The following is a 27632-nucleotide window of genomic DNA, read 5'->3' as shown; positions in this document are numbered from 1 at the left end:
AAAATGCTATGTGAAAAGAACAATATCATCAATAGCATATTTAAGACAACTCTTGAATATATTTCTAGAAGTTTTATTTTCTAGAAATAAAAAATAAAAACGAATAAATTCCTAATTGCCATTATCTACATTGAAATCATGTACTTACTTTTTTTTTAATTAGGCTTGGTAAGTGTTCATTCGTATTAGCTGCAGGAAACAATGATTCATCAATGTGTGCTCCAGCTGTCCTGCATCTGTATAATTAAATTAAGGTAGTCTAATGAGTATTTGCTTCTATTATACATTGACACAGCACTAAATCTGCACATGTATTAGCAATTTAAGAAATCCATAGCTAGGTCATTTTAACAGACTTTTAAAAAATAAATACAACAGCAAATACAAAAGTCAGTATAAATCAAACTTCCCAAAATCATCTCTATCTGGTATTTAAGTATAACAGAAGCAAGAGGCAGGTAAAGGAAGTACAATTTTTACACAACAATTTTTGACTTGTAGTATACTTCAAAATTATTAGTGCATGGTACTCATAAAGCTAAGAGTAAATGCTATTAAATGGATCATTTAATAGTAAACAGGCCATAAAACAGATAATTTAGAGGTAGAAGGGACGTAAAGAAATTGAAGTCAGAGGACATCTCTTTCCTCCAAAATTGGGCTGTCCTTTTTGTGTTTCTGTCCAGACACCACCATCAGCCCCAAGGCCCGGGTGTGCAACCAATGCTCCGCATTGCCAAGCCTCCTCCTCCTGCCCTGTGGACACACCTGCCATTTCTCCTGTCCACCTTCGTATCTCTGGATTCCTGTGACCCTTATCTCCTTCTTAGCATTCTGTCACTCAAGTCTAAATAATTATGATTTTCTAAATGATCTCCTGCCCTACTATTTGTTTCTCCTCTTCTAATTCACTCATACATTCCTGAAATATTAATCTTAAATTTCTTCCCAACCTAGATAAAAACCTTCTGTCACTCCCATGTTTAGAGCATATTCTCACTCATCTGCTGTTCAAGTGTTTTTATAATAAGTCCTCTACGCACCTCTCCAACTATCCCTCACAGGCCTATCACCGTTCAACATCTAACACACGAACAGTTATTTGAAAAAATAAAGTACACTGCAATAAAAAACACATATCCATATTGATATAGAAATTTCTACAAAATATATTAGGAATGAAGGAAGTTTCAGAAATATGTGCCTCTGTACGGCACAGTATGGTCTATGCAATGTGGTAAGTGACACTAGGGTAGTGAATGTCATCCTGGCATCCCTGACCCCCTTCTGAGGGTGTGCAAAGTCAATACTATCTTTATAACAACACTAACATGTGATTTTCCTTTCTCATCTCGCATTATCCCCTCAGTATACAATGCAGTGGAGTTTTCAGAAGCAAAACGACATGTGCTACCCCAATACACTGAACGCAGAGGCAGATATGAGAAGGCAACTGTCTTCTATTAAGCCAGGCATCAGAGAAATCTGCAAAAATGTACAAATTTAAAAAAGAATACAGTGCAGTAATTGTAACAAGAGAAGTACAACCAGGCAGAAAAGCAGCAAAAAGTTGCGTAACGAGTATGGTTCAGAGAAAGCTTCAGGTCAGAGATGATCACCAGACTCAACTCTGACAAGGAGGCAGATGTGGGAGGACACAGATCTTCCATCTGGAAGCAGAGCATAGACTCAAGCACAGTGCAGCAAACAGGGTGACATTGTGGGGAAAACATACACCATTTGTATGACTGAGTGAATGAATGCAACTTAGGAGACTATCAACAAAAAAAGAATTCATGTGATTCCAAGGGTTGTACTTTCTAAGCTAATGAGCTTGGACCCTGTCCTGTGGGTCTGGGGCATGGGGACAGGTGTGAGAGAGGGGTCGTGGGCAGATCACTGGTCCAGGACGAGGAGGCCAGTCAGGGAATACTGCAATAACTGTGGCAGGAGACGCTAAAGATTCAGCAAAGGCAGTTGGGGACTAAGATAGGGAGGGGGAATCCTTAACTGAATAATATTTAGACAATAAAAATGGAAGGTTTTTGACCTCTGGTTAAATCTGGTGGACTGAGCACATGCTTTTCTCTTGACCCCCAAAACCCCAATAAAATGATAGTAAAGGAAAACAAAAAGACATAAACGAACAAAAATAAAGAGTAGATAAGAGCTGTCTGGGGAAATGAAATCAAACAAATAAAAAAAAAAAGGGAAACCCAAGCTTGGCAGCTGGGGCGGGGGAGGAGTCCATCTGGAGCTCAGAACCTGGAGCTCAGAACCCCTCAAGGGCAGGAGGCGCAGGTGAAGCCACAGCAGTCTGGGGTGGGGCAGGGGGCAAAGGACAGGGGGCAAAGTGCAGAGAGCGGAGGGTGGAAGGCTGAAAAGAGGGAGCGACTCTCCTTCTCTCCTTGCCTGTGCCCACTCACTGCCACCCAGTGTCCAATGGGGGCACTGGGTCCATGTTCACATAACTGGAGCCTGAGAAGCTCTGGACTCAAAGGACACCAGGCTAAGCTCAGGGAAAACAAAAAGTTTTCCATGAAAGGAAATATATTCATGGTTCACTCTGAGATTCAGCCTAACACACAACTTCCACAGTCATAATGATGTAAACATAAACTACCGATTTAACCAAAATGTATCATGTACACTGCAATCAAGAGTGGAAAGAGCCTACACATGAATGTGTCCATGCAAACAGCAGATGAGTGTATGTGGGAGTGAGGTGCACTCAGAGGGGCAGATTAAAAATGAAATTCTCACTTCCCTATCAGAAAGTCACTAGATAATATCTGAAACTGAAAAACCGAAACAGCAATACGGCCACAGTATTTAGAAATATGGAGGTCACCGAACAGCTTATCTGCAGAAGCAGCCACAAGTGTGAAAGGAGCTGCCTCTGGGGAACAGGAATTGAGGGTGAAAAGGGTCAAGAAAGGGACCATTGTTTTTCATGATAAGCCTTGTAATATTTAGTTCTTCTGTGTGTGTGTGTGTGTGTGTGTGTGTGCGTGCGCACGTGTCCATACAATGGAACATGATTCCACCATAAAAAATTCTAATACAGATGACAACATGCTGAACCTTGAAAACATTATGCTAAGAGAAAGAAGCCAGACATGAAGGCCGTATATCATATGATTCCGCTTATTGGAAATGTCCAGAAAAGGAAAATCCACAGAGAAAGAAAGTAGACTAGAGGCTGCCTTGGCTGGCGGGAGAATAGGGGATAGGGCTAAGGGGTGCAAGTTTCATTTTGAGGTGACGAAAATGTTTTTAAATTGTGGTGACGGTTGCACAACTCTGTGAATACAGTTATATGCCGCATAACAACCTTTTGGTCAATGACAGACCACATACACAACAGTGATCACATAAGATTATAATGGAGCTGAAAAATTCCTATCGCCTAGCGACATACTGATGTTCCTAACCCTGTGTAGGCCCAGGCTAATGTGTGTCTTCGTGTCCTAGTTTTTTTTTTTTTTAAGTTTAAAAGTAAAAATTAAAATTAAAACATAGAAAAAGCTGATAAAGATATAAGGTATTTTTATACTGTTGTACAACGTATTTTAAGGCATTACAAAAGAGTCAAAAAATTTAAAAAATTACAAAGTTTATCATGTAAAAAAGCTATAGTAAGGCCAAATAAAAAAAAAATACAGTATAGGCGAGGCATGGTGGCTCACACCTGTAATCTCAGCACTTTGGGAGGTTGAGGCGGGAGGACAGCGGTTCAAGGCCATCCAGGCTAACATGGGGAAATGCCGTCTCTACTAAAAATGCAAAAATTAGCCGGGCGTGGCGGCGCGTGCCTGTAATCCCAGCTACTCAGGAGGCTGAGTCAGGAGAATCGCTTGAACCTGGGAGGCAGAGGTTGCAGTGAGCCGAGATCACGCCACTGCACTCCAGTCTGGGCGACAGAGCGAGATTCCGTTACAAAAAAAAAAAAACAGTATAATAACTACTTACGAAGTACTCGTATTAGGTATTATACATAACCTAGGTGTTTTTTTTTTCCTCCCACCACAAGTAACAGAGAGATAGATTATTTACTTATGGGAGGAGCCGGGTGCAATAACTCCCATGTGTAATCCCAACATTTTGGGAGGCAGAGGTAGGAGGACTGTTTCAGGTCAGGAGTTGGAGACTAGTGGGGGCAACGTAGCAAGAAAGCTGTCTCTACAAAAATAAAAATAAAAATAAATTAGCCAGGCATAGTGGCACACGCCTGTAGTCCCAGCTCCTCAGGAAGCTGAGGCAGGAGGATTGCTTGAGCCTAGGAGGTTGAGGCTACAGTGAGCCATAATTGTGCCACTTCACTCCAGCCTGGGAGACAAAGCAAGACCTTGTCTTTAAAAAAACGTTATAGTATCAGTTAATACAGTTGCCCCAAAAAATATACATCCAGTGTAACCTAACTGTATGACGTGTATAAAGTCCATAGTAGTGTATAGTAGTAATGTCCTAGGCCTTCACATTCGCTCACCACTCACTCAACGACTCAACCACAGCAACTTCCAGTCTAGCGAGCTCAATTCATAGTAAACGCCCTATGTAAGTGTACCATATTTTATCTTTTATACCATATTTTTACTCTACCTTTTCTATGTTTAAGTATTTCAGAGACACAAATACTTACCACTGTTTCACAACTGCACATGCTGTAGAGGTTTATGCCTAGGAGCAACAGGTTGTGCCACAGAGCCTAGGTGTGCAGTAGCTATGTCATGCAGGTGTGTGTTAATACACACTGTGATGTCTCCACAACAACAAAATCACCTATTCATTTCTCAGAAGGCATCCCTGTCGTCAAGCAATACCTGACTGTATATTTAAAACCACTGAATTGTATACTTTAATTGGACAAATTGTGTAGCATATGAATTAGATCTTAAAACAATGTTGGGGAAAAAAAACCATGAAATACCACTACACATCTGCTTGAATGGCTAAAATTCAAGATGGATAAATTTCAACTATTGGTGAAGATGTGGAGTGAACGGAACACTGCTGGTGGGAATATACAGTGCCATAACCACCTTGGAATAGTTTGGGTAATGACCCAAGAGAAATGAAAGCATACAAAGACACAAATGTAAATGTCCATTGTAACTTTATTCATAATAACCTAAAATGGCAAACTAGCCCAATCTCCATCAACTGGTGGCACCAAGCTACATGCCTACAATAGAATACTACTCAGCTATAAAAGGAAGTGAAACCACTGCTACAAACAACATGGACAGATCGCAAAAACATCACCTTCAGTGATGTCAGGCACAAAATAGTACACGCTGGATGATTCCACTGATCTGAAGCCGCAGAATTGGTGACACTAATCTTTAATGACAGAAACCAGATCTGTGGCTGCCCTGGGGTGGGAGGAGGGGGCAGGGAGGCCGACAGCAAATGGGACATGAAGGAGATTTTGGGGTGATGAAAATGCTCTATATTTTGGTTGTGGTGGTGACATAGGTATACACAAAAAATCCGTGAATGTACACTTAAAATGGGTCCATTTTATTTTATGTAAATGTTTTTATAAAGCGGATTTTAAAAAAACAAACCAACTATCTGAGCCTGCAATAATGGGGTGAGCAGAATGCTGTATCTAATAAAAGTGATGGGAAAGGGAGGCGGGTGGAAGAGAACGAGGAAGGAAATGTTTTTTAACTGTGCTTCTTTTTAAAAAGTCCCCTTAATTACCAATTTTAAGCATGAGAAGTTTTTAGCAGCTTCTTCTTACTCAAGCAAAATGTCACCGATTTACCACTATTATGCCTAAGGGAACAGCAAAAGGGGGGTGGCTGAGATGCATCTGGATGAAAGACGTAGAGGAGACCCTAGATAATCATGTTATCAAATACACAGTATTAAAATCACCACCATCATCAGGACAAAGGTCACCCAGCTCATGAGAAGCCTCAAACCAACCGTGCTGGAAAAGCCACTACCATTGCCTCCTATTGCACAACACAGAAAACCGAGGAGCACAGAAGATCATTTGCCAAACTTTACAAAACCAGTAAGTATTCTTTAAGTTAGCAGTTTAAGGAAGGGCTTGATTCAACCCAGTAAAACGTGTGCCTGACATAGGTTATACAGTTGTGGAAGATGTGTTCTGTTCCTTTGGGAGAAGCTTCCCAACCACATATCCTTCAGAGTGATAAGATGTAAGGTGCACAGAGATGCTCTCCCTGAATTTCATCTACCTGGGTGTAACTATCATCACTCACTATGAAGTGAAGAAGAAGTAAGTGGCACTTACTGCTGGTAATGCCGTTCTGCATGCCAACAGCTATGCTTCAGCACACGTGGTAACACACTAAAACTGCTACACTGAAACCCACGTTTGCCAGGGGTCCAACCAAAATCTACTGAACAGACAAAAAAGCTTCCAGTTAGATTTCTATTTTTCTTCAGAAATGTAAAATGATAACATTATCCCACCATCTAGTGGTCAAAACGAAAAGTGTTTCAAGAGACGTCTCTAAACAGAGAACCAACTATTTGACCTGCTGCTGCCTCAGAGCCAACAGAAATCAAAGCAGCAACGTTCTCCTCGGGAAGCCCTGCTGTGATGAGCTTATTCTCCCCAGAGAGCCGATTCACTCCAGCACTTCCCACAGTACACCTGCTAGGTCGGCCAGGAACCACCGACTCCCATTCTACCCTTAGGACGATGCCTTCACCTGGGCCAATCCTGCATTCTTTATACTACTCTTGTGCCAAACTGCCCAGCACCAGTATCTTATTCTCTAGGCCCAGTCAGTAAGTCAATTCAGGAAAAGTACATTAATCTTTTTTGTAAACGGCACTGTGTTAGCGAGGTAAAAAAGTGAATGGCATCTCCTTGAAGATTCCAGCCGCGAAGCACGCTATCCTTCACATGTGTCCCTGACGCACAAGGAAGAACACAGGAGACTCAGAGAAGTCTGCACAATAGTGCTCTGCCAGCAGAGAGCGAACTTCTGTGGTCTAGCACTAAATAACCGTAGCAAGTTAACTCAGGAGCTACTGGAGGAACCTAGAGCCCAGCAGTTGAGTAATTTGCCCAGTCCTTAATGGCTACATATCCACTGTTACACACTGATGTGATATCAGCAGGACACATCAGACCGTTCCAAACTGAGGGACGTTCCTATCACTGGTCAGTGACCTTAAACAGTGTCAAAGTCACAAAAGCCAGTGAAAGACTAAGGAATGGCTGCAGGGTGAGAAGGCTGAGGAGGCGGGAAGTGGAGCTGGCTGCTGGTAGGATAGGAATGGAGTCTGAGGATTCCGGGAGGAAGGGAGCCGTGGTAAGCCCCTAATGTCGGCCTGTGTTGTGGTTATGCAGGAATATGTCCCTGTTTCTAGCAAACACTAAATGCAGGGGGTGATGGCCTTCGGTCAGCAACCAACTCTCAGCCTAGCAAGGACAAAGCCTGTGAACTGTATTCCCCACCTAGCTGTTAGTTTGCAGTTGTTTAAAAATGATAAATTTCTTCAACAGAACTTAGAGTGGGGGCCAAGCTGACCTTTATTTCAAATTTATGTATTCTTTCTTCAAGGTAAAAATTTCTACATCCAAAGGAAATGTCAGAATTTTATCAATTGCCATCTGATCTTAAAATGAACACTCCCAGAAGGAACCCAACACAAAGAGATTCTAGTGACACCTAGTGACTTTATGAAGTTAATGTTCACATTTTCAGTGGAAACCATGAGCTACTGCATTGGAAAGGCAGGCAGTTCACCAAGAAAGGACAGACGTGACATAAAAAATGCAGGTCAGTTTGGCTCTTATCTCTATGTTCTGCTGAAGAAAATTCAAGCTCACTAAAAGTCAGAGAAATGCAAATAAAAACTATTATTTTTCTTCTACAAATTAGAAAAAAGAACTGATAACTCACAACATTAGCAAAGGTATTGGGAAACATGCATTTTTTTGATAATTCCAGTAAGAATGGAAACCAGTACACTCCTTCCAGAAGGTAATTTGGCAGCATCTATCATATTTAAATATGTAAACTCTCTGAAATGAACAGCCCACTTTGGGGATTTAAACCTATGGAAAGATTTATCACCTGCAAAAAGGTAATACATACAAAAGCTCAATGCTGTAATATTTCTAATTGAAAAAAATAACTAAGAAATGAAAAACTTCAATCACCAATAGGACACTGGTTACATAAATTACTGGACAGCTACTACAAAATATTCTTATAAAGTGGGATGTATCTGCATGTACAGGCAAAAAAATGACCTGTAATAAAAAGTTGACTAAAGTATATGGGCCGGGCGCAGGGGGTCATGCCAGTAATCCCAGCACTTTGGGAGGCCGAGGTGGGCGGATCACAAGATCAGCAGATGGAGACCATCCTGGCTAACACGGTGAAACCCCATCTCTACTAAAAATACAAAAAAAATTAGCCAGGCATGGTGGCGGGCGCCTGTAGTCCCAGCTACTCAGGAGGCTGAGGCAGGAGAATGCAGTGAGCCAAGATTGCACCACTGCACTCCAGCCTGGGCGACAGAGCGAGACTCAGTTTCAAAAAAAAAAAAAAAAAGAAAAGAAAAATGCCAAAAGATTAGGTTCACTTTTGAGCTTCTGAGGACCTTAAAAGTTTGCTTTTGCCAGGCACGGTGGCTCTTACCTGTAATCCTAGCACTTTGGGAGGCCAAGGTGGGCGGATCACCTGAGGTCAGGAGTTAAACCAGCCTGGCCAACATGGTGAAACCCTGTCTCTCCTAAAAATATAAAAATTGGACGGGCACAGTGGCTCACGCCTGTAATCCTAGCACTTTGGGAGACCGAGGAGGGCGGATCACAAGGTCAGGAGATCGAGACCATCCTGGCTAACACAGTGAAACCCCGTCTCTACTAAAACCACAAAAAATTAGCCGGGTGTGGTGGCGGGCTCCGGTAGTCCCAGCTACTCGGGAGGCTGAGGCAGGCGAATGGCATGAACCTGGGAGGCAGAGCTTGCAGTGAGCCGAGATTGTGTTACTGCACTCCAGCCTGGGCGACAGAGTAAGACTCCGTATCCAAAAAAAAAAAAAAAAAATTATATACATATATGTAATTAGCCAGGCATGGCAGTACGTACCTATAGCCCCAGCTACTCGGGAGGCTGAGGCAGGAGAATTGCTTGAACCCAGGAGGCGGAGGTTGCAGTAAGCCGAGATCGCGCCACTGCACTCCAGCTTGGGCAAGAGAGTGAGACTCAGTCTCCAGAAAAGAAAAAAAAAAGTTTGTTTTTGGATAACGAAGTTACAAGTATTATGGAGTCCGCATGAGCCCCTTGAGAAAGGCTGGGGTTAGTGGTGGGCAGAAATAGAGAGAGAGAAATGGGATAGAGAATGAGTCGGGGGGTAGTCAGGGGCTGGGCCAGCAAAGCAGAGTAAGAATCCCTAACTCTCAGCAGAACACACTACCAGTGACCATCCCCATAGTAGGGTTAGCTGAGATGCCCTATTAGGTACAGAAATGGCTACTATTTTAATTTTGTCCATGCATCTCCATTTACTTCAAGCTTCTAGTAAAGGTCTCTGTTTCTGCACTCTCCCCTCCACATTTCTATACGATTTTTAAAATGTAGTTTTTTTTCAAATCATTTTCCCCCATGATATTTTCTCTAGTATCTCTACGCCACTTAACTAAATTTTCCTTTGTTCATAATTTGTTAGAACAAATATTTACTGAGCATCTACTATGAGCCAGATGAATGTTAGACTTACTGGAAACACAACCATAAATAAGACAGACAGGTAGCTGCTCTTGGAGTCCACATTACAATAGAAAGACAAAATGCATGATTAGGTACACAGACAGATAAAGCAGTCAAATGAACAAAATAAGTTTTAATAGTACACACAGGAAAAAAGGAGCTGAGATACAGAATAATAAATAGGGCTTGAACTGTGAACTGGGGACAGAGGAAGCTCTTCTGATAAAGCGACCTTGCAATGCAACATGTATAAAGGAGCTGACTACAAAACTGGGTTTAGAATCAGGAAGAGGGGGCAGAGTTCTCAGCACAGGCCAAGAACTAAAGGCAGAAAGAGTGTAGCTTTGGGGACCTGGAAGCCCAGAGCATTTGGAAGACGCAAACAAGGGAGAGGGGAGCAGCTGACAATGGAAGGGAAGGGGACCATCATGCAGCACACTGGACCTGGGTCAGCAAACTTCTGTAAAGGGGAAAGTAGGGAATGCCTTAGGCTTCGTGGGCCGTAAGGTCTCTGCCACAGGATCCAAATCTACAGCTGTAGTACAGAGGCAGCCACTGACTGCATCGTCAGATGAACATGCCTGTGTTCCAATAAAACGGTATTTATGGATACTAAAATTGAATTTCATATAATGTAAATATGAAATAGTAAACATTTGAATTTTTTTTTTCTCTTAACTTAAAAACCATTCTTAGCTCATGGGCCATTAAAAAAAAAATAAACAGGATGGCAGGGTGGATTTGGCTGGGGGATGATAGTTGGCCATTCTCTGCTATAGACCACTGAACTGTAAGCCATTTTGTCAGAAGGATAAAGCTGATCCATGTGTTGAAGTATTACAGGTAGTTAGGCGTAAGCCCGGCAGGAGAGGGCTCTACCACCCACTAGGAATGTTGGGTGATAGCTCAACAATTATCACATTGCCTCTCTAAAAGTGATAAATTGGCAGCCAGAGCCAGGGAGAGGCCATTTCCTGACAGTCCACACCTGTTGTGCTAAAGTGTTAACTGAATGCAGATGCCAGGGAGAGGCCATTTCCCGGGCATGCACATTAAGAGACAAAATGGCGGAGAAATGGGAAGAAAGCTTCAGATGGGCACCCATACAACTTCCTCAACAAGCTACCTGTGCTCAATTCCCGCACTGTGCATGCGGGCAGCCCACCCTAAGGGAAGAACTGCGGGAAAGGGCGAGCCTACAAATCCCAGGATCAAGTTTAAACATCAAATTAGACCTCCATGCCCGCCTGGGACTCTTCCCAGTGTACTTTCCTTTCTTTCCGTTCTGACGCCTTTTAAATAAACTTCTGCTCCTGCTCTGACCCTTGCGTCAGTCTCTTCTTTTGCCTTATGCTCCTCCGTGGAATTCTTTCTTTTGAGGAAGCAAGAACTGAAGTTGCTGCAAACCCATATGTGTTTGCTGCCAGGAACTTGGATACCTTCCACTGGTAACAAAAGGGGTTCCATTTGCTTATGTATAAGAAACAAAATGAAACAGACAGGCATGAGGCTGCTACGGTAACTCAAGCAAGACATGATAGTTGTCTCGACTGTAACAGCAGAGAGAAAGATCTATGAGAGATCGATTTTGAGATAAAAATCAATAAGCCATTTCAATGGACTCCATAAGAAGATGAGGTAGAGAAAACAATGATGGCTGGCTGATACTGAGTCTTACCCCATTCCCTCCCCGAAAAAAAAGCAGAAAATAAAAAAGAAACTTAAATAAAAGACACATATGACCTACATTCTCACTGACACGGAGATAACAGCGCAAGTTCAGATGACCTATAAGTAGAAAAATAATCCAATTCCAACACAGCTGCAAGTCTATGGATGCAGAAAGTTGGGGAGAATAGGCTTAAGACTCCATAAAAAGTAGTACAGCCTGGAGAACTTACATGAAGCACAGGTAAAAGAAGTCTCAGAAAGAGGACACCCAGCACAACTGCCACAACACAGAACCCACGCAGCTCACAGCACCCGCTCCAGGGAAGGGGTCTGAATGGGAGCAAGACTAGGACAGGCAGGCTCTGAAAAACATCAGTTCTGGGGGGAGTGGCCCTTGAACCAATGGCAGTGAAAAAAAGAAGAAACTAAGAGAAAAACATTTAAGGATCCTATAGAAACAAAACGCAAACGAGATACACGAGCCCCTCCCTTCTCCCTCCCTCACCAGCATCACCTATAAAAGAAACTATGCAAGACAGCAGAACTGACAGAAGAGGACGCTCTGGCCACAAGCCTGGCCTATGCAATGAATGGAAATAGAATAGACTACATCCATTTTAAAAATCTATTTAAAAAAAAAACAAAGAAAAAGCAAATCATTTCAGCTGAGGAAAACCCATCACACTCCCTAAAATAAAAGCAAACACAAAACTGAAGAATATAACAAAACCCTTGAACTTGAATCAAATATTGTCAGCTGGGTGCAGTGGCTCACACCAGTAATCCCAGCACTTTGAGAGGATGGAGTGAGTGGATCACTTGAGCCCAGCCTGGGCTACATAGTAAGATCCCATCTCTATAAAAAAAATTCTTTAATGCTGGGTATGGTGGCTCACACCTGTAATCCCAGCACTTTGGGAGACCAAGGCAGGTGGATCACAAGGTCAGGAGATCAAGACCATCCTGGCTAACATGGTAAAATCCCATGTCTACTAAAAATACGAAAAAAAAAAATTAGCCAGGTGTGGTGGTGGGCGCCTGTAGTCCCAGCTACTCGGGAGGCTGAGGCAGGAGAATGGCATGAACCTGGGAGGCAGAGCTTACAGTGAGCCGAGATTGCGCCACTGCACTAGGCCACAGAGCAAGACTCCATCTCAAAAAGAAAAAAGAAAAAAAAATTTTTTTAATGGCTGGGCATGGTGGCACATGCCTACAGTCCCAGCCACTAGGGAGGGCTGGGGTGAGAGGACTGATTGAGCCTTAGAGGTCAAGGCTGCAGTAAGCTGCAAATGAGTCACTGCATTCCAGCCTCGGCAAAAGAGCAAGACCCTGTCTCCAAAAACCAAAAAACAGAGCAAGACCCTGTCTTCAAAAAACAAAAACAAATACTGTCAAATGAGTATTTGGGGTAAAAATGTGTGTGTGTGTGTGTGTGTGTGTGTGTATGTGTATATAAATATAAAAGGGTTGAAGTCAAAGTGACTGAAATAAAAGATAGCTAAGCAGGCCCAACGTAAACATAATTGGAGTCCCAGAAGAAAAGCAAAACAACGAAGCAGAATATTTAAAACTATAATCCCAGAAACTTTTGCAGAAATATAGACCTGAATCTGTTGAAAAGGCCAAGCCAGAACTGGAATGATCAATTCAAAACATATTACAGTAAAGCCATGAGTCTTAAAAAAAAATCCTGGCCGGGCGCTGTGGCTCACGCCTACAGTCCCAGTACTTTGGGAGGCTGAGGCAGGCAGATCACGAGGTCAGAAGATCGAGACCATCCTGGCCAACATGGTGAAACCCCGTGTCCACTAAAAATACAAAAATTAGCTGGGCGTGGTGGCACGTGCCTGTGATCCCAGCTACTCAGGAGGGTGAGGCAGGAGAATCGCTGAACCAGGGAGTAGGAGGTTGCAGTGAGCACAGATCGCGCCACTGCACTCCAGCCTGGCGACAGAGCGAGACTCCGTCTCGAAAAAAAAAATGATAAAATAAAAAATATCCCTAAGGAGTCTCCAGGCAAAAAGATCAAATAATTTTGAAGGGAAGAAGAATTAGACTGGCATCAGATGCTTCAAAAATAACTTACTAAGTTCCATTTCTGTTTATGCCTAACAAACCAATATACAAATATAGGTGAACTATAAGCTATACGTCCTGGAAATACAGGAAAAATAAAATAAAATAAACCAACTATGTGACAGCTTTGAAAGCTGGAGGGAAATAAAAGAAAAAGAAAGAACAGGCAAATTTTAAAAGGAAGCAAAAGAATCTGGGCATCACCACTTTTTCTGTCTGTCCCCTAAAGGCAGCCACAGTCTCTGAGGGAGCTGGTGTGGCGCAGCAGGCACTCAAGCAGAAGCTCCGGCCTCCTTTCTCGCTGAAGAGACCAGGGGAAGGAGACTGGGCAGCTAGGGCTACTAGAGAAATGAGGTAAGGACTCAGGAAGTAAGAGAACCATAGGAGAAACCCCAAATTCTGAGTATAGAAGTTCAAGTCTCTGGCTGACCCCTGAACAACATGTGTTTGAGGCAAACAAATCAGCCTGCACCTGAGGCTTAAAGGGCACATCTAAGCACTTGCCCACATAATGACAGTGTGCGTTTCATTTTAACGACAAGTTAACTGCTTGCTAAAACAAAAACCTCATGCTCTTTGCGACAACAGAAAAGAATCCAGAGTCTACATAGTATTTACAACGTGCAAAATACAACCTCAAATTATTTGCCATATGAAGAGCCAGAAAAATGTGACACACTATCAAAGAAAAACAAAAACAAAACAGATACCAACCTCAAAATTATCAGACAAGGTCATTAAGACAACTATTTATAACTACACTCATTGAGGTAATAGAAAATACACTCATAACCGAAGACAGGAAAACCAAAGATGAGAAATCTCACATGAAAACGAAATAAAAAGAATGTATACAAAAACCAACTAGAAATGTTAGAAATCAAAAATATCTCAAATAAAGGTACTAAGTAGCAGAATGGATTTGATGGAGAAAAAAGTCAATGAACTTGAAAAAAGATCAATCTGAAGAGAAAAAAAAAGACTGAACAATAATGAAGAAGAAGGAGAGCACTATGGACAAATGCAAACGTTTAAAAGGTGTATTACAGAGAAAGGATTGGCAAACTACCTGGCTTTCTGCCAGACTTACAAGTAAAGTTTGCTGTCACACAGACACAAGCATTTGTTTACTTATTTTCTATTACGCCTTTCACACCACAAGAGAGCTGAGCTGTTGAGTAGAGACCATATGGCCCGCAAAGCCTAAAATATTTACTATCTGTCCCTTTACAGAAAACTTTACCAATCCCTGGTATACAGCTAATTAGAAAAAGATATACAGCTAATCGGAAAAAAATGAGGAGGAAATGGGGCAGAAAAGATAGATGAAGAAATAATGGCCAAAAACGAATCATATGTAGAAACACAGACAACTACACATTCAACAAGTTCTGTAAAATGTAAACAAAATCAATTTTAAAAAACCATATCGAGACACTTAAATTTCTGAAAGTGAAAGATAATGAGAAAATCTTGACAAAAGCCAGAGAAGGACCCCTTACTCTTTTTTTTTTCCCCCCGCTCTTGTCGCCCAGGCTGAAGTGCAATGGCATGGTCTTGGTTCACTGCAACCTCCGTCTCCCAGGTTCAAGTGATTCTCCTGTCTCAATCTCCCGAGTAGCTGGGATTACAGGCACACGCCAACATGACTGGCTAATTTTTGTATTTTTAATGGAGATAGGATTTTACCATATTGATCAGGCTGGTCTCAAACTCCTAATCTCAGGTGATCCACCCCCCTCGGCCTCCCAAAGTGCTGGAATTACAGGTGTAAGCCACCGCATCCGGCCTGTTCCAACAATTAAAAAGGCAAGATGACAACGTATAAAATATAACCAAGTAGGATTTATCCTAGGACTGCAAGGTTGGTTCAACACACAAAACCCCTCAATTACACCACATTAATATAATGAAGGACAAAAATCACATGATGATCAATCATGCAGAAAAACATCTGACAACAATATCTAACTTCCTTTAATAATGAGAAACAAACAACCAAGCTGCAACAGAAGGGAATGGGAACGTCCTCAGCCTGATAAAGGACATTTACACAAACCACAGTTACCATCATACTAAATAATGAAATACTGAAAGCTTTTCTCCAAAGATGAGCAACAAGACAAGGACATCCATTCTCACCACTTCTATTCAACACTGTGCTGGAGGTTCTGGTCAGAACAAATAACATGACATGACATGACATGACATAACATAACATGCGGCCAGACTAGAAATGAAGAAGTAAATCTATCTCTATTTACAAAATTACACAACATTGCATATAGAAAATGCTAAGGAACCCACAAATATATTTAGAACTAATAAACAACTTCAGCAAATTTGCAGGGTATAAGATCAATATACAACAATCACCTGCATTTCTATACACTAACAGCTAACAACTTAAAAAAATTAAGAAAACAATTTCATTCACATGAAAATGAACAAAAAAGTTAGGAATAAATTTAACCTAGGGGGTAAAAAACTTGTACACTGAAAACTAGAAAGTATCACTGAAGGAAATTTGAGACATGAAAAAGAAACATATCCCATTTTCATGGACTGGAAGATTAAATATTATAAACACTCTAACACTTCCCTAATTAGAGATTCAATACAATCCTACCAAATCCCAGCTGCCTTTTTTGTTTTTGAATAAATTGACACACTGATCATAAAATTCATATAGAAATGCAAGGAACCCAATCAAAACAGCCAAACAATCTTAGCAAGGAACTCAAATCAAAATAGCCAAACAATCTTGAAAATGAAAAACAAGTTACAGGACTCGTACTTTCCATTTTCAAAACTTACTACAAATTTACTGTAATCAAAACCGTGGGCCGTGCACGGTGGCTCACGCCTGTAATCCTAGCACTTTGGGAGGCTGAGGCAGGGGGATCACCTGAGGTCAGAAGTTTGACACCAGCCTGGCCAACATGATGAAACCCCGTCTCTACCAAAAATGCAACAATTAGCCAGGCATGGTGGTGCATGCCGGTAATCCCAGCTACTCGGGAGGCTGAAGCAGGAGAATCACTTGAGCCCAGGAGGCAAAGGTTGAGATGAATCCCAGCTACTTGGGAGGCTGAGGCATAAGAATCACTTGAGCCTAGGAGGCTGAGGCTGCAGGGACCCAAGATCCAGCTACTGCACTCCAGCTTGGATGACAGAGCAAGACTTTGTCTCAAAAAAAAAAAGAAGATACCAACCCTGTGGACACCTTGATACTGGACTTCCTGCCTCCAGAGTTGTGAGAAAGTCCTTTTCTGTTGCTCAAGCGACCCATTCTGTGGTCCTTTGTTACAGCAGCGCTTGCTGACTAACACAATCTGCTTCATCACATTCTCTCTTGCTTCCTAAGTCCACCTTGCATACCCAGCTTCAGGACCTGCAGGCTCCTTTTCCCCCTAGGCAGAGTTAGGTATTATAGTATGACCATTTTTGAACCACAGAAATTGAGGCTGGAGGATGTCAAATTACTTGGTGAGGTAAGAGACCGAGAAAAGATGAAAATCAAACTTTATCTGGTTCTGCGATCTGTGAAAAATATCTCCACACATTTTCAATACTAGATACTTAAGGAAAAAAAGAGACAAACTGCTTACTTTTCAACCCAGAGCACCGAAACAAGCTTTACGCCTCTCTTCTGAGCTTTGTCCCAAGTGCTCTGGTAGCCATCTTTGAAGATAACGTGAGTTACTTGTTTGTTAAAAGTTTTTGAAACCTGTAGACAAAATGCAGAAAACAAAATGTACATTACTGTTCATTCACAACTTAACTACAACTGATCAAAAAACCTCTACCCCAGCAATTCTGTTTCTCAAAATCTGACAGAGAAACACTCAAAGGAATGCATAACGCTGCTTAAAACATATCTGTTCCAGTTACAACGGTGAATCATACACACAAGTTCACATCTACTCCCTCTAAAAACCCTCTGAATTGTTATTGAAAGAATAGAGTTGGAGCCCTGCAAGGATAAAGAGGACAGAAGAGAAAATGTGGCCATGAGAAGGCATCACATTTTTAAAGATGGAAAGAGACATTTCAGAATAGCTTTCTACATCAAAAAAATAAAACCAAATGAAATTCAGAGGCAACAGAGTAAACAGAAGACATATTTAACCAAATTTAAAAATACTTAATATTTTAAGATACTGTATCCATGGCTGGGCATGGTGGCTCACGCCTGTAATCCCAGCACTTTGGGAGGCCGAGGCGGGTGGATCACCTGAGGTCAGGAGTTCGAGACCAGCCTAGCCAGCCTGGTGAAACCCTGTCTCTACTAAAAATACAAAAATTATCCGGGTGCATGGTGGCGGGCGCCTGTAATCTTAAATGCATAAATAAAAAGTAAGAAGGTTGAAAATAAGTGCAATCATTCAAAAAGTTGGAAAAATTCAGCTAATTAAAACCAAAGGAAACTGGGTGTGGTGGTTCACACCTGTAATCCCAGAACTTTGGGAGGCCGAGGCAGGTGGATAATGAGGTCAGAAATTTAAGACTAGCCTGGCCAACATGGAAAAACCCTGTCTCTACTAAAAATACAAAAATTAGCCAAGCATGGAGGTTCGTGCCTGTAGTCTCAGCAACTCGGGAGGCTGAGGCAGGAGAATCACTTCAACCCGGGAGGTGGCGGTTACAGTGAGCCAAGATTGTGCCATTGCACTCCAGCCTGGGTAACAGAGCAAGACTCCATCTCCAAAAAAAAAAAAAAAGAGATACTGTATTCATGCATCATGATCAGAAGATTATTTTTTAATAGGATCCTAAAGAGCTCTTGGAAATTAAGAAAAGATGACATAAGTAAAAAAATTTTCTACAGAAATATCAGACAATGAAGTTGAGAAAAGCTCACTGGTAGTAGAAGAGAAGAACCAGAAGAAGACGGACAACAGGAGACAAAAGGCAAGAACGTCAGGAGCTCAGACCAGGAGATCCAACAGCCAATCAACAGAAGTTAAAGAAATACAGGAATACACAAAATGGAGACAATATTATTAAAGAAATAATCAAAGAAAAGTTTCTCAAACTAAAGGATATGCATTCTAGATCAAAAGAATCCCCCACAGAGGCCCAGCACAAGAATGAAAACAGCACTACACCAAGCTTATCACAGAATTCCAGCATGGTTGGCGAAAGGGAAAAATATTAAAAGAGTGGGTAATCAAGGTGAAGAGGATAGAGACACATCACATGCAAACAATGATAAGTGACAACTGAATCAGTCTTATCAACAGCAGTCTGGAAGTGAGAAAACAATGGGAAATACCTTCAAGGAAAAATAATATTTGTGCTAGCATTTTACAGTCAGCTAAAATATTAGTCAAAGGTAACAGTATAATAAAGGCATGCTCAGACACTCATGGTGTCAAAAATTTTACCTTTTATGTACCCCTTCCAGAAGCAGAACTCATCTGCATAATTTTTATAGCATTCAATTATACTGAAGTAATATATGTACACTGCTTGGAAATATGAAGGCAAATACCAAAAGAAACAGATAATTTGAAAGTAGCTGTCTTTGAAAAATGGAAAAGGAAATGTACCGCAAAGAGTTGCTGGTTTCTCTTTCTTTTCATTGTGAATTTCATGGCACTGCCCATTAGTCTTTTTAAACAATAAATATGTATTACTTTTATAACTCTCTCTCTCTCTCAATTTCCACACCCCCATCAAGTCCATGGGAGCTATCCAGGCAATTAAGAATTACCGGGCTGAGATTCTAGATTAAGACTGACACCTAGAGAGATGAGTCTAGCATTTGAGGCCATTTTCCCACAAGGCTTTTATCAAATTTAGTACACACTAAACAGGACGAAAATTGAGAAGTCTCAAAGAGACAAGGGGGTCTGATAAAACCCCTACACCTTGCGCTGAGACCCAAAGAGCTGCATCTAGATTAAGGGTGAATCAGAAGTGATAATGACCCTCACAGGCCTGTAGTCTGGTTTTAAATCATCTCAAATCCTGAAATTGGCTTAAGATAATCCTGGATTATGAGTACTACAAATACCCAAATCTGTTACGATGTTAACGACTGTTGATTTGTATTCACTATTCTTTCAACAGTTTGCCAATTTTTGAAATAACAGGTAAAACCAAAAAGATCTAAAAGATCTAAGATCTTAATGCTACCCTCAAACCACCTTGTCAACTCACTTGTCTAATGGCTTTTTTCCTATTCACAGTAATTCCTCCTCATCCCAAGTAAATGTTAGGCATGTGAACATGCAGACTCCCTCGGGTTCCTACATTCCAGTGTATCACAGTGGGCATGTCTCCCCTCCTGCAGTGCAGGCCCTGCTCCTATATTCGGATTCCTCCCCACTGACCTTTTAAGACAGGCATTAGGGAGGTCAAACAAGGCTCTTAGGGTAAAAAATTCAGTAGCACCCACTCTTTGCCTGGTGGTGAGCGCCTCTTAAGTTTTATACCCACAGCAGCTCTCTTGCTCCACCCTAACCTAGCCCTGCCTTCGATTATCTTTTCTCCCATTTTTAATGGTTCTCTTTCACTCAGCCTATCAGTCAGCCCCTCCCAAATGCCAGAAAAGGACATAAACAGGATTTGTTCATAGCTAAACTCCCTATAAGAGCACATTAGTTCCCCCTTATCCACGGGGGTTAAGTTCTAAGACACGCCCGCGTCCCGCCCCCGACCCCTCCCAGTGGATGCCTGAATCCTGAGCTAGTACTGAACAGGTTATATACTGTTTTTTCCTATATATACATATACAATGAAGTTTTATTTACAAATTAGGCACAGATTAACAATAATGATAACAAAATAAGGTAATTGTAGCAATGTATTATAATAAAAATCATGCACTGTGGCTGTAACTGTTGCAGTTTGGTGTGACTGCAACAGTAGCATAGTTCTTCACAATTTCAAGATTAGAAGATTTGTTCTCACTGTAGATCTTAGCAACTTCAACATACAATTTTTTTCCTTTTGTTAAAGTGGAGAACTTTCACCTTTTCACTTAAAGCACCTTAAGGCTTCTCTGGCATATCTGAATTGCCAGCATCACCACTCTTGCACTTTACGGCTGAAAATTAGGTCTGCCAAATTTAACCTGACTTGCTTGCTTTTGGTCACTTGCTTTTTGTTATTTATTTATTTATTTCTATATAGCTGCAAGTCATGCTACTAAATGCTATAACCTTCACTGGCTTCCTTATAAGATAACACTTCTGGTGGATATGTCACCACGGTAACAGTTGCTTAAGTTACTTTTCAGGAACTTGGGGCAGCACCCGTACAGTTCAAACAGGCTGCAACCACCAACTCTTCAACCAGGCCTGTGTAAATGCCCAAGAAATGACCTTTTGATATCAGGCCAAAATCTTCACCATCAGATCCTACTAGTGCCTATTTTTTTGGTTTTTGGAGACAGAATCTTACTCCGTCGCCCAGGCTGGAGAGCAGTGGTGCAATCTCGGCTCAATGCAACCTCCGCCTCCCAGGTTCAAACGATTCTCCTGCCTCAGCCTCCGGAATCACTGAGACTACAGGTGTGTGCCACCACACCTGGCTTTTTTTTGTATTTTTAGTAGAGATGGGGTTTCACTATGTTCCCCAGGCTGGTCTCGAACTCCTGACCTCAGGTGATCTGCCCGCCTCGGCCTCCTAATAATGCCTGTTTTCTAAACATGCATCCCATGAACCCCAACTACGCTTGTGCAGATCATGTACTTCATTTTTCCCCACAGCTTAGATCACCCTACTTCCCTAACTGATAAATATCCCTAAGCCTTATCTTTGGGAATGAAGATTTGAGTACTCTTCTGCCTCCTCGCTGGGCGTCCCTGTGAATGAATCTTTTCCCTTTTGTAAAACCAGTCATCACAGTGATCGGTTTAGTGTGCATAGGCAAAAGATACCTACTTGGTATCAAGGACATTATTAAGTCAAATAGAGGCTACCTGAACATAAGCAGTACGTGATAGTAAATCTGGTAACAGAGATGGCTATACTAAGAAACCTTGAATAAGGCAAATTGTTTGCTATCTCCATTTCCTCACAGCTCAATGGTTCCTGCCCATTTCACTGAAAACTGCACTAAGTTTAGCAATGACCTTACAGTGTTCAAATCCAAAGTACATTTGCCCATCCTATCTTTCTTGAACTTTCTGTAGTTTTTAAAAATTCTATCTTTAAAATTACTCCCTCCCAGTTCTGAAAGGCAATTAAAAAATTACTCCTGGCCGGGCTCGGTGGCTCACGCCTGTAATCCCAGCACTTTGGGAGGCCGAGGTGGGCAGATCACGAGATCAGGAGATTGAGACCATCCTGGCCAACATGGTGAAACCCCGTCTTTACTAAAAATACAAAAAAAAAAATTAGCTAGGCATGGTGGCATGTGCCTGTAGTCCCAGATACTTGGAAGGCTGAGGCAGGAGAATCGCTTGAACCCAGGAGGCAGAGGTTGCAGTGAGCTGAGATTGCGTCACTGCACTCCAGCCTAGCGACAGAGCGAGACTCCGTCTCAAAAAAAAAAAAAAAATTACTCCCTCCTTTGACTTCCACACTTGCTTTTTCCTTCTCCTGGCATTCTTCTCTCCCTCTGTCACTGGGTCCCTGCTCCCATCGCCTGTCCTTGAATACTGAACAACGCTCCTCTGTCACCACTCTTCATCCTAACCATGCCTGACATGGGACGACGTCCACACCTGTGACTTCACATGACCCCTATGGTCCTGACCCCCCAGACCATCATCTCTAGCCTTGAACACTCCAAGCTCCAGACTTGTATATCCAAATATCTAACAGATATTTTCAGTATGCCCAAATTTACAATTTTTCCCTTAGAAACCTGTTCTTTTTCCTGTATTCCTCACTTTGCTTAATAGCACTATGCATCCAAGTAACCAGTGTAAGAATCTAGCATTTCATCCTAGGTTCCTCCTCCTCACTCAATGCCCACAGGCATTGAGTTCTGTAAGTCCTACTGTTCTAAATTCTTCACACTTTGGCTCTTTTTTCTCCCACCACTTACCCATTGCTTCGTCCATATTCTAAGTAAAAACTCCCAAAATAAGAAAATGCAAATGTAACTTTTTACCTATCAGAAGACTGTCATATGAATCAACAGCAAAATAAATGTCTTACCTTTGCCCCCATCTCCACAAGCTGTGTTGTAAATGTCTTTGAATAATTTTCTGTTCCATTGGATGACCACACTTCAACATAGGCCACTACATCTGAAAACAAGATATGAACATGAAATACACATTTGAAATTCCAGCATCCCCTGCCCAATAGATTTTGTTCTATTTATATTTAAGAGTAAACCGAGGCCGGCACAGTGGCTCACGCCTGTAATCCCAGCACTTTGGGAGGTGAAAGTGGGTAGATCCACGAAGTCAGGGGTTTGAGACCAGCCGGGCCAACATGGTGAAAACCCATCTCTACTAAAAGATACAAAAAATTAGCCAAGCATGGTGGCGGGCACCTGTAATCCCAGCTACTGGGAGGCTGAGGCAGGAGAATCGCTTGAACCCGGAAGGCAGAGGTTGCAGTGAGCCGAGATTGCGCCATTCCACTCCAGCCTGGGTGACAGGGCGAGACCCCTTTCAGAAAAAAAAAAAAGAAAAAAGTAAACCAAAAATTTATTCTACTGGCCAGGTATGGTGGCTCATGCTGTAACTGCAGCACTCTGGAAGGCCAAGGCAGTGGGATCAATTGGGCACAGGAGTTTGAGACCAGCCTGGGCAACATAGTGAAACCCTGCCTCTAAAAAAAATTTTTTTTTTTAAATTAGCCACGAATGGTGGCGAGTGGCTGTAGTCCCAGCTACTGGGTGGGAAATGGGGGTGGGTAGGGTGGAGAAGCTGAGGTGGGAGAATCCCTAGAGCCCAGGAGGTAGAAGCTGAGTTATGATCGAACCATTGCACTCCAGCCTGGGCAGCAGAGAAAGACCTTGCCTCAAAAATAAGAAAAGTAAATGAAGTTTCTTCTACTGGCTGAGCAAAGTAGCTCATGCCTGTAATCCCAGCACTTTGGAAGGTGGAGGCGGGAGGATTGCTTGAGGCTAGGAATTCAAGACCAGCCTAGGCAACACAGTGAGACCCTGGCTCTACAAAAAAATAATAAATTAAAAAAAATAAAATAAAATAACCGGGCATGGTAGTGCCTGTAGTCCCAAGTTACTTAGGAGGCTGAAGCAGAATTGCTTGAGCTATTATGTGATCACGTCACTGCGCTCCAGCCTGGGCAAGAGAGTAAGACTCTGTCTCATAAATAAATTTCTACTGCAAGCCTTTTCAAAATAGCTTCAGTGGAATTTATTAAAATTTTAAGCAAAGAACAACTGTACCCATACAATACATGACAGTTTACATTCCTAAAATAAGTTGCTTTCCCCAAATTCTTAGGCTTAATTTTTCCAGTGCAGAAGTCTATTTTCTGTAAAGGGACAGATGGTAAATATTTCAGGCTTTGTGGCCAATATAGTATTTGTCACAACTACTGAACTTCATGGATGTGGCACAAACATAACCATAGGTAATATATTAACGGGCCAGCCTGTGTTCCAATAAAACTTTATTTATGGAGAAGGAAATGTGAATGTGATATAATTTTTCATTTGTCCTTTTTTTAAAATCACTTAAAAATGTAAAAGACATTCTTAGCTCGTAGACCCTACAAAAACAGGCAGCAGGCTAGATATGGCCTGGGGGGCACAGTCAGTGGACCCCTGTTCTAGTGGATATGCTCTTCTCAAAACCTGATGTTTAAAAGAATTTTCCAGGTGTGCCATTGGTCAATGATTGCGGGTAACGCTAAAAGAAAACCAGGTTAATTTAACAAAATACTAACATTAGAAAAATAGCCACATCTGATTACAGAGTTTGTATAAAGCCTCCAGCCTTTACTTTTGGCTATGAGGTTTTATGATTCCAGGCCCCACAATACAGGCCCCTTTTTTCTCACGGTCAAACTCTACAAGACACGTGTCCGCTATTCCCCTCTCCTGGGCTCTTCCAGGTGCACAGAGGGTGGGACTGCGTGCGGTATGATATACTGGTTAGGACAGCAGCTCCGGTCTAAGGCCCTGTCAGCACTGACTAGCCACACACGGGGAGAGTCACCTAAACGTCCAATGCCTTAGTTTCCCCCTGTAAAATGATGTAAGAGAGTTGATAGTGTGGTTAAAAAAATCAGACAATACCACACTAGCCTAAGCAGAGCGCCTGGCACACAAAGACTCCGCAGTAAAAGGCGGCTCCTATTATTGGAACAATTAGCATAGAAACTCAACTGCCGCCCCTCCAGGTGGGCCTCAGAGGGGGTCGAACAGGACCAGACCCAGGAGGGCCCCACACCAACTTCCGGAGGGCAGGACTCTGCCTGCGAGTGAGCCCCAGATTCAGGGACTAAGGCAGCAGGGGTGAAAGCAGGTAGGGGGAAGGCGGGATTTGGGGGACAGGGAGCATGGGGGAGGGAGCAGGCAGCGGGGGATTGAGGGAAACTAGCAGCACGGGGGTTGGGGGACAAGCAGTACGGGGGAGGAAGCAGGCAGTCGGGGGTTTGGGGGGACAGGGAGCACGGGAGAGGAAGCAGGCAGCCGGGGGTTTTGGGACAGGCAGCGGGGGAGAGAGCAGGCAGCAGGGGGTTTTGGTGGGACAGGCAGCAGGGGAGGAAGGAGGCGGCAGGGGGTCTGGGGGAGATAGGCATCGAGGGAGGGGCGAGCGGGGCTCCTCCCACGGGATCCCCCGAGTGCGCCAGCGACGAGGGGTGCCGGTCCTCAAACTCCCGCTGCTGGAGCAGGCAGCAGGAAGTACCTCACCTTTCAGGATGGGGGCCGCCATGACAGACGGCGGGATCCGGCCAGCTGCTCTACGCGGTGCTTGCGAGCCTGGCGGCGCGGGCGGGCACTGGGCATGCGCGGGGTGTGCGCGCCGCCGTCACCGCGCTCCGCTGAATCCGCGTTTCCGGGATTTCTCTGTAGGTGAGGCGGGAGGCTGGAGGGAGCTGAGCTCCCGGGGAGGGGGCCCGATTCCGCCTCGCCGCGCCTCTGGCTGCTGGGCCGTGGGTTTTTCTCTTCTCCTGGGAGTAACGAGGACGACGGCCCCTAACCCCTGAATTAGCCTTCTATTTCCATTAGTGACTTAGAAGCTACCCGGCGCCTCATCTGGGCTCACCTGAGCTGAGGATCAGGAAGGGGAGGGGGCACAGTCATTGCTTCGCGGGCGCTGCGGGACCCCAGCGGAACGCTTTGTGCGGACTTTCGGCACCGTTATGGCCCCTAGCCCGACACCACCTGGGGCTGGTGCGCCACGTTACTGTTCAGGGCCAGACGCACCGCCCTGCCTGCTCCGGGGAGCCGGACCTCCGATCCCGGGGATGGGGGACCCCGAGACCTCAGACCCAACGGAGGGGACTCTGATACCTCAGACCCCACGCGGGGACCCCGAGGCTTCAGACCCCCACAGGGTGACCCCGAGATCTCAGACCCCCGCAGGAGGACCTCCAGACCTCAAATCCCCAGTAAGGGAGTGAAAGAGACTTCGGATCCCTGAGGCAGCAAATCCCTGTAGGGGCATCCCAGGACTCAGGTCACCGCGGGGTGAACCCAGACCTCACATTCAGGCAATCCCCAGGACGCCGATCGGCTGGCACTACCCACTGTCCCGGCCACCCCCCCGGAGCTCAAAGGCTTGGCCCTCCAGCTGCTCCACCCTGCCGGCTCCCAGGCTCAAACCTGCAGCCCGCGGATCCCCTGCCCCCAGAAGCAACCAGATTCGCGGGAGGTTACCTGACTGATCCAAGGTGATACAGCTGGTAACTGATGGAGATGTTGGTAGTGAAATTCATGTACTTTTAGTTCTTTCTATGGAATCTAGAGGTAGAATACATGTACAAGAATATCAACTACCGTCTACTCAGGTCTCTGTTTCATCTGTTTATTCATTCACTCTCAGCTTTTAATAGGATCCAATGAGCCCTCTGGTTCTGAAGAATTGCCTTGAGTATATGCAGCCTCAAAAAACCCACTTCCTAGGCTCAGTCTTTGATCAATATTTATCATTATCACCAGTTATTGTTCTAATAAACTCTACTCTGGAAATATGGTGTTATGGTTTACTTGGGAGTGTGAGTTCAGGGCATCATTGAAGACTCACGTACTTTTACTGAGAAAGTGACATTGATCTCTGTAGATTTAGAATTAAATGATATGATGAAGTATATAAACCAATTACTTTTGGTCAAGGTGGTGAAAAAAGTCTGGTATTTGATAGATTCTTCAGCTCCACGATCACAGATATTTTCTCCTAGGATTTCTTCTAGAAATATTACTGTTTTAGGTTGTATATTAGGTCTAGGTTCTACTTTTTTTTTTTTTTTTTCTCCAGGCAGGGTCTCACTCCGTTGCCCAGGCTGGAATGCAGTGGTGTAATCACAGCTCACTGCAGCCTCAACCTCCTGGACTCAAAGGATAAGATCTGCTTTTAATTAATTTTTGTATACGGTATGGGATAGGGACCAAAGTTCATTTTTTTGCATGTATACATATCCAAATGTTCCAGCATCATTTGTTAAAAAGTTGTTTTTGTCTCTACTGCATTTCCTTTGTGGTTACATCAAAATCTGTGTTGCATATGTATGTGTTTCATTTTAGGCTTCCTATTGTGTTCCATCGAGCTATTTGTCTTTTTGCTGCCAGCACCATGCTGTTTTGATTATTGTAGCTATATAAATAAGTGATGAAATCAGGTAGTTTATGTCCTACAACTTTATTTTTATTTTTCAAGGTTATTTTGTATCTTCTAGATTCTTCAGATTTCCTTTTAAATCTTAGAGTTGACTTCTCATTTTGCACAAAAAAATACTGCTGGGATTTTGATTGAGATTGTGTTGACTCTACAGATGAATTTGGGGAGAATTGACATTTTAACCATATTGAATCTTCTGACCCATTAACATTTAGGTCTTTTAAAATTTCTCTGGCCAGACGCGGTGGCTCACGCCTGTAATCCCAACACTTTGGGAGGCCAAGGCGGGCCGATCACAAGGTCAGGAGATCGAGACCATCCTGGCTAACACAGTGAAACCCCGTGTCTACTAAAAATACAAAAAATTAGCCGGGCGTGGTGGCATGCGCCTGTAGCCCCAGCTACTTGGAAGGCTGAGGCAGGAGAATGGCATGAACCCGGG

General features: G+C 43.1%; 1 protein-coding gene across 18 annotated transcripts in view; it reads right to left on the bottom strand.

Moving 5' to 3' along the window:
* The window catches only part of MCPH1 (microcephalin 1), a 253530-nt gene extending 227813 nt beyond the window's left edge, over window positions 1-25717 (bottom strand). For 12 of the 18 annotated variants that reach the window (XR_010159115.1, XR_010159116.1, XM_009454770.5 and 9 more), the window contains exons 1-4: window positions 25264-25402; window positions 22584-22675; window positions 17075-17193; window positions 149-236 (exon numbers count right to left, since the gene is read on the bottom strand). Coding sequence is in view for 16 of the 18 variants with exons in the window: in XM_009454770.5 (XP_009453045.3) it covers window positions 149-236; window positions 17075-17193; window positions 22584-22675; window positions 25264-25285 (321 nt within the window). In the remaining 2 variants the exon portion in view is untranslated. 18 annotated transcript variants of the gene reach the window in all.
* Between the last annotated feature and the right edge of the window lie 1915 nt (window positions 25718-27632).

The sequence above is a fragment of the Pan troglodytes genome, chromosome 7 (genome assembly GCF_028858775.2).
Source record: "Pan troglodytes isolate AG18354 chromosome 7, NHGRI_mPanTro3-v2.0_pri, whole genome shotgun sequence".
NCBI lineage: Eukaryota > Metazoa > Chordata > Mammalia > Primates > Hominidae > Pan > Pan troglodytes.
The sequence above is the reverse complement of the archived record's forward strand: the minus strand, read 5'-3'. Positions and strand labels throughout refer to the sequence as shown.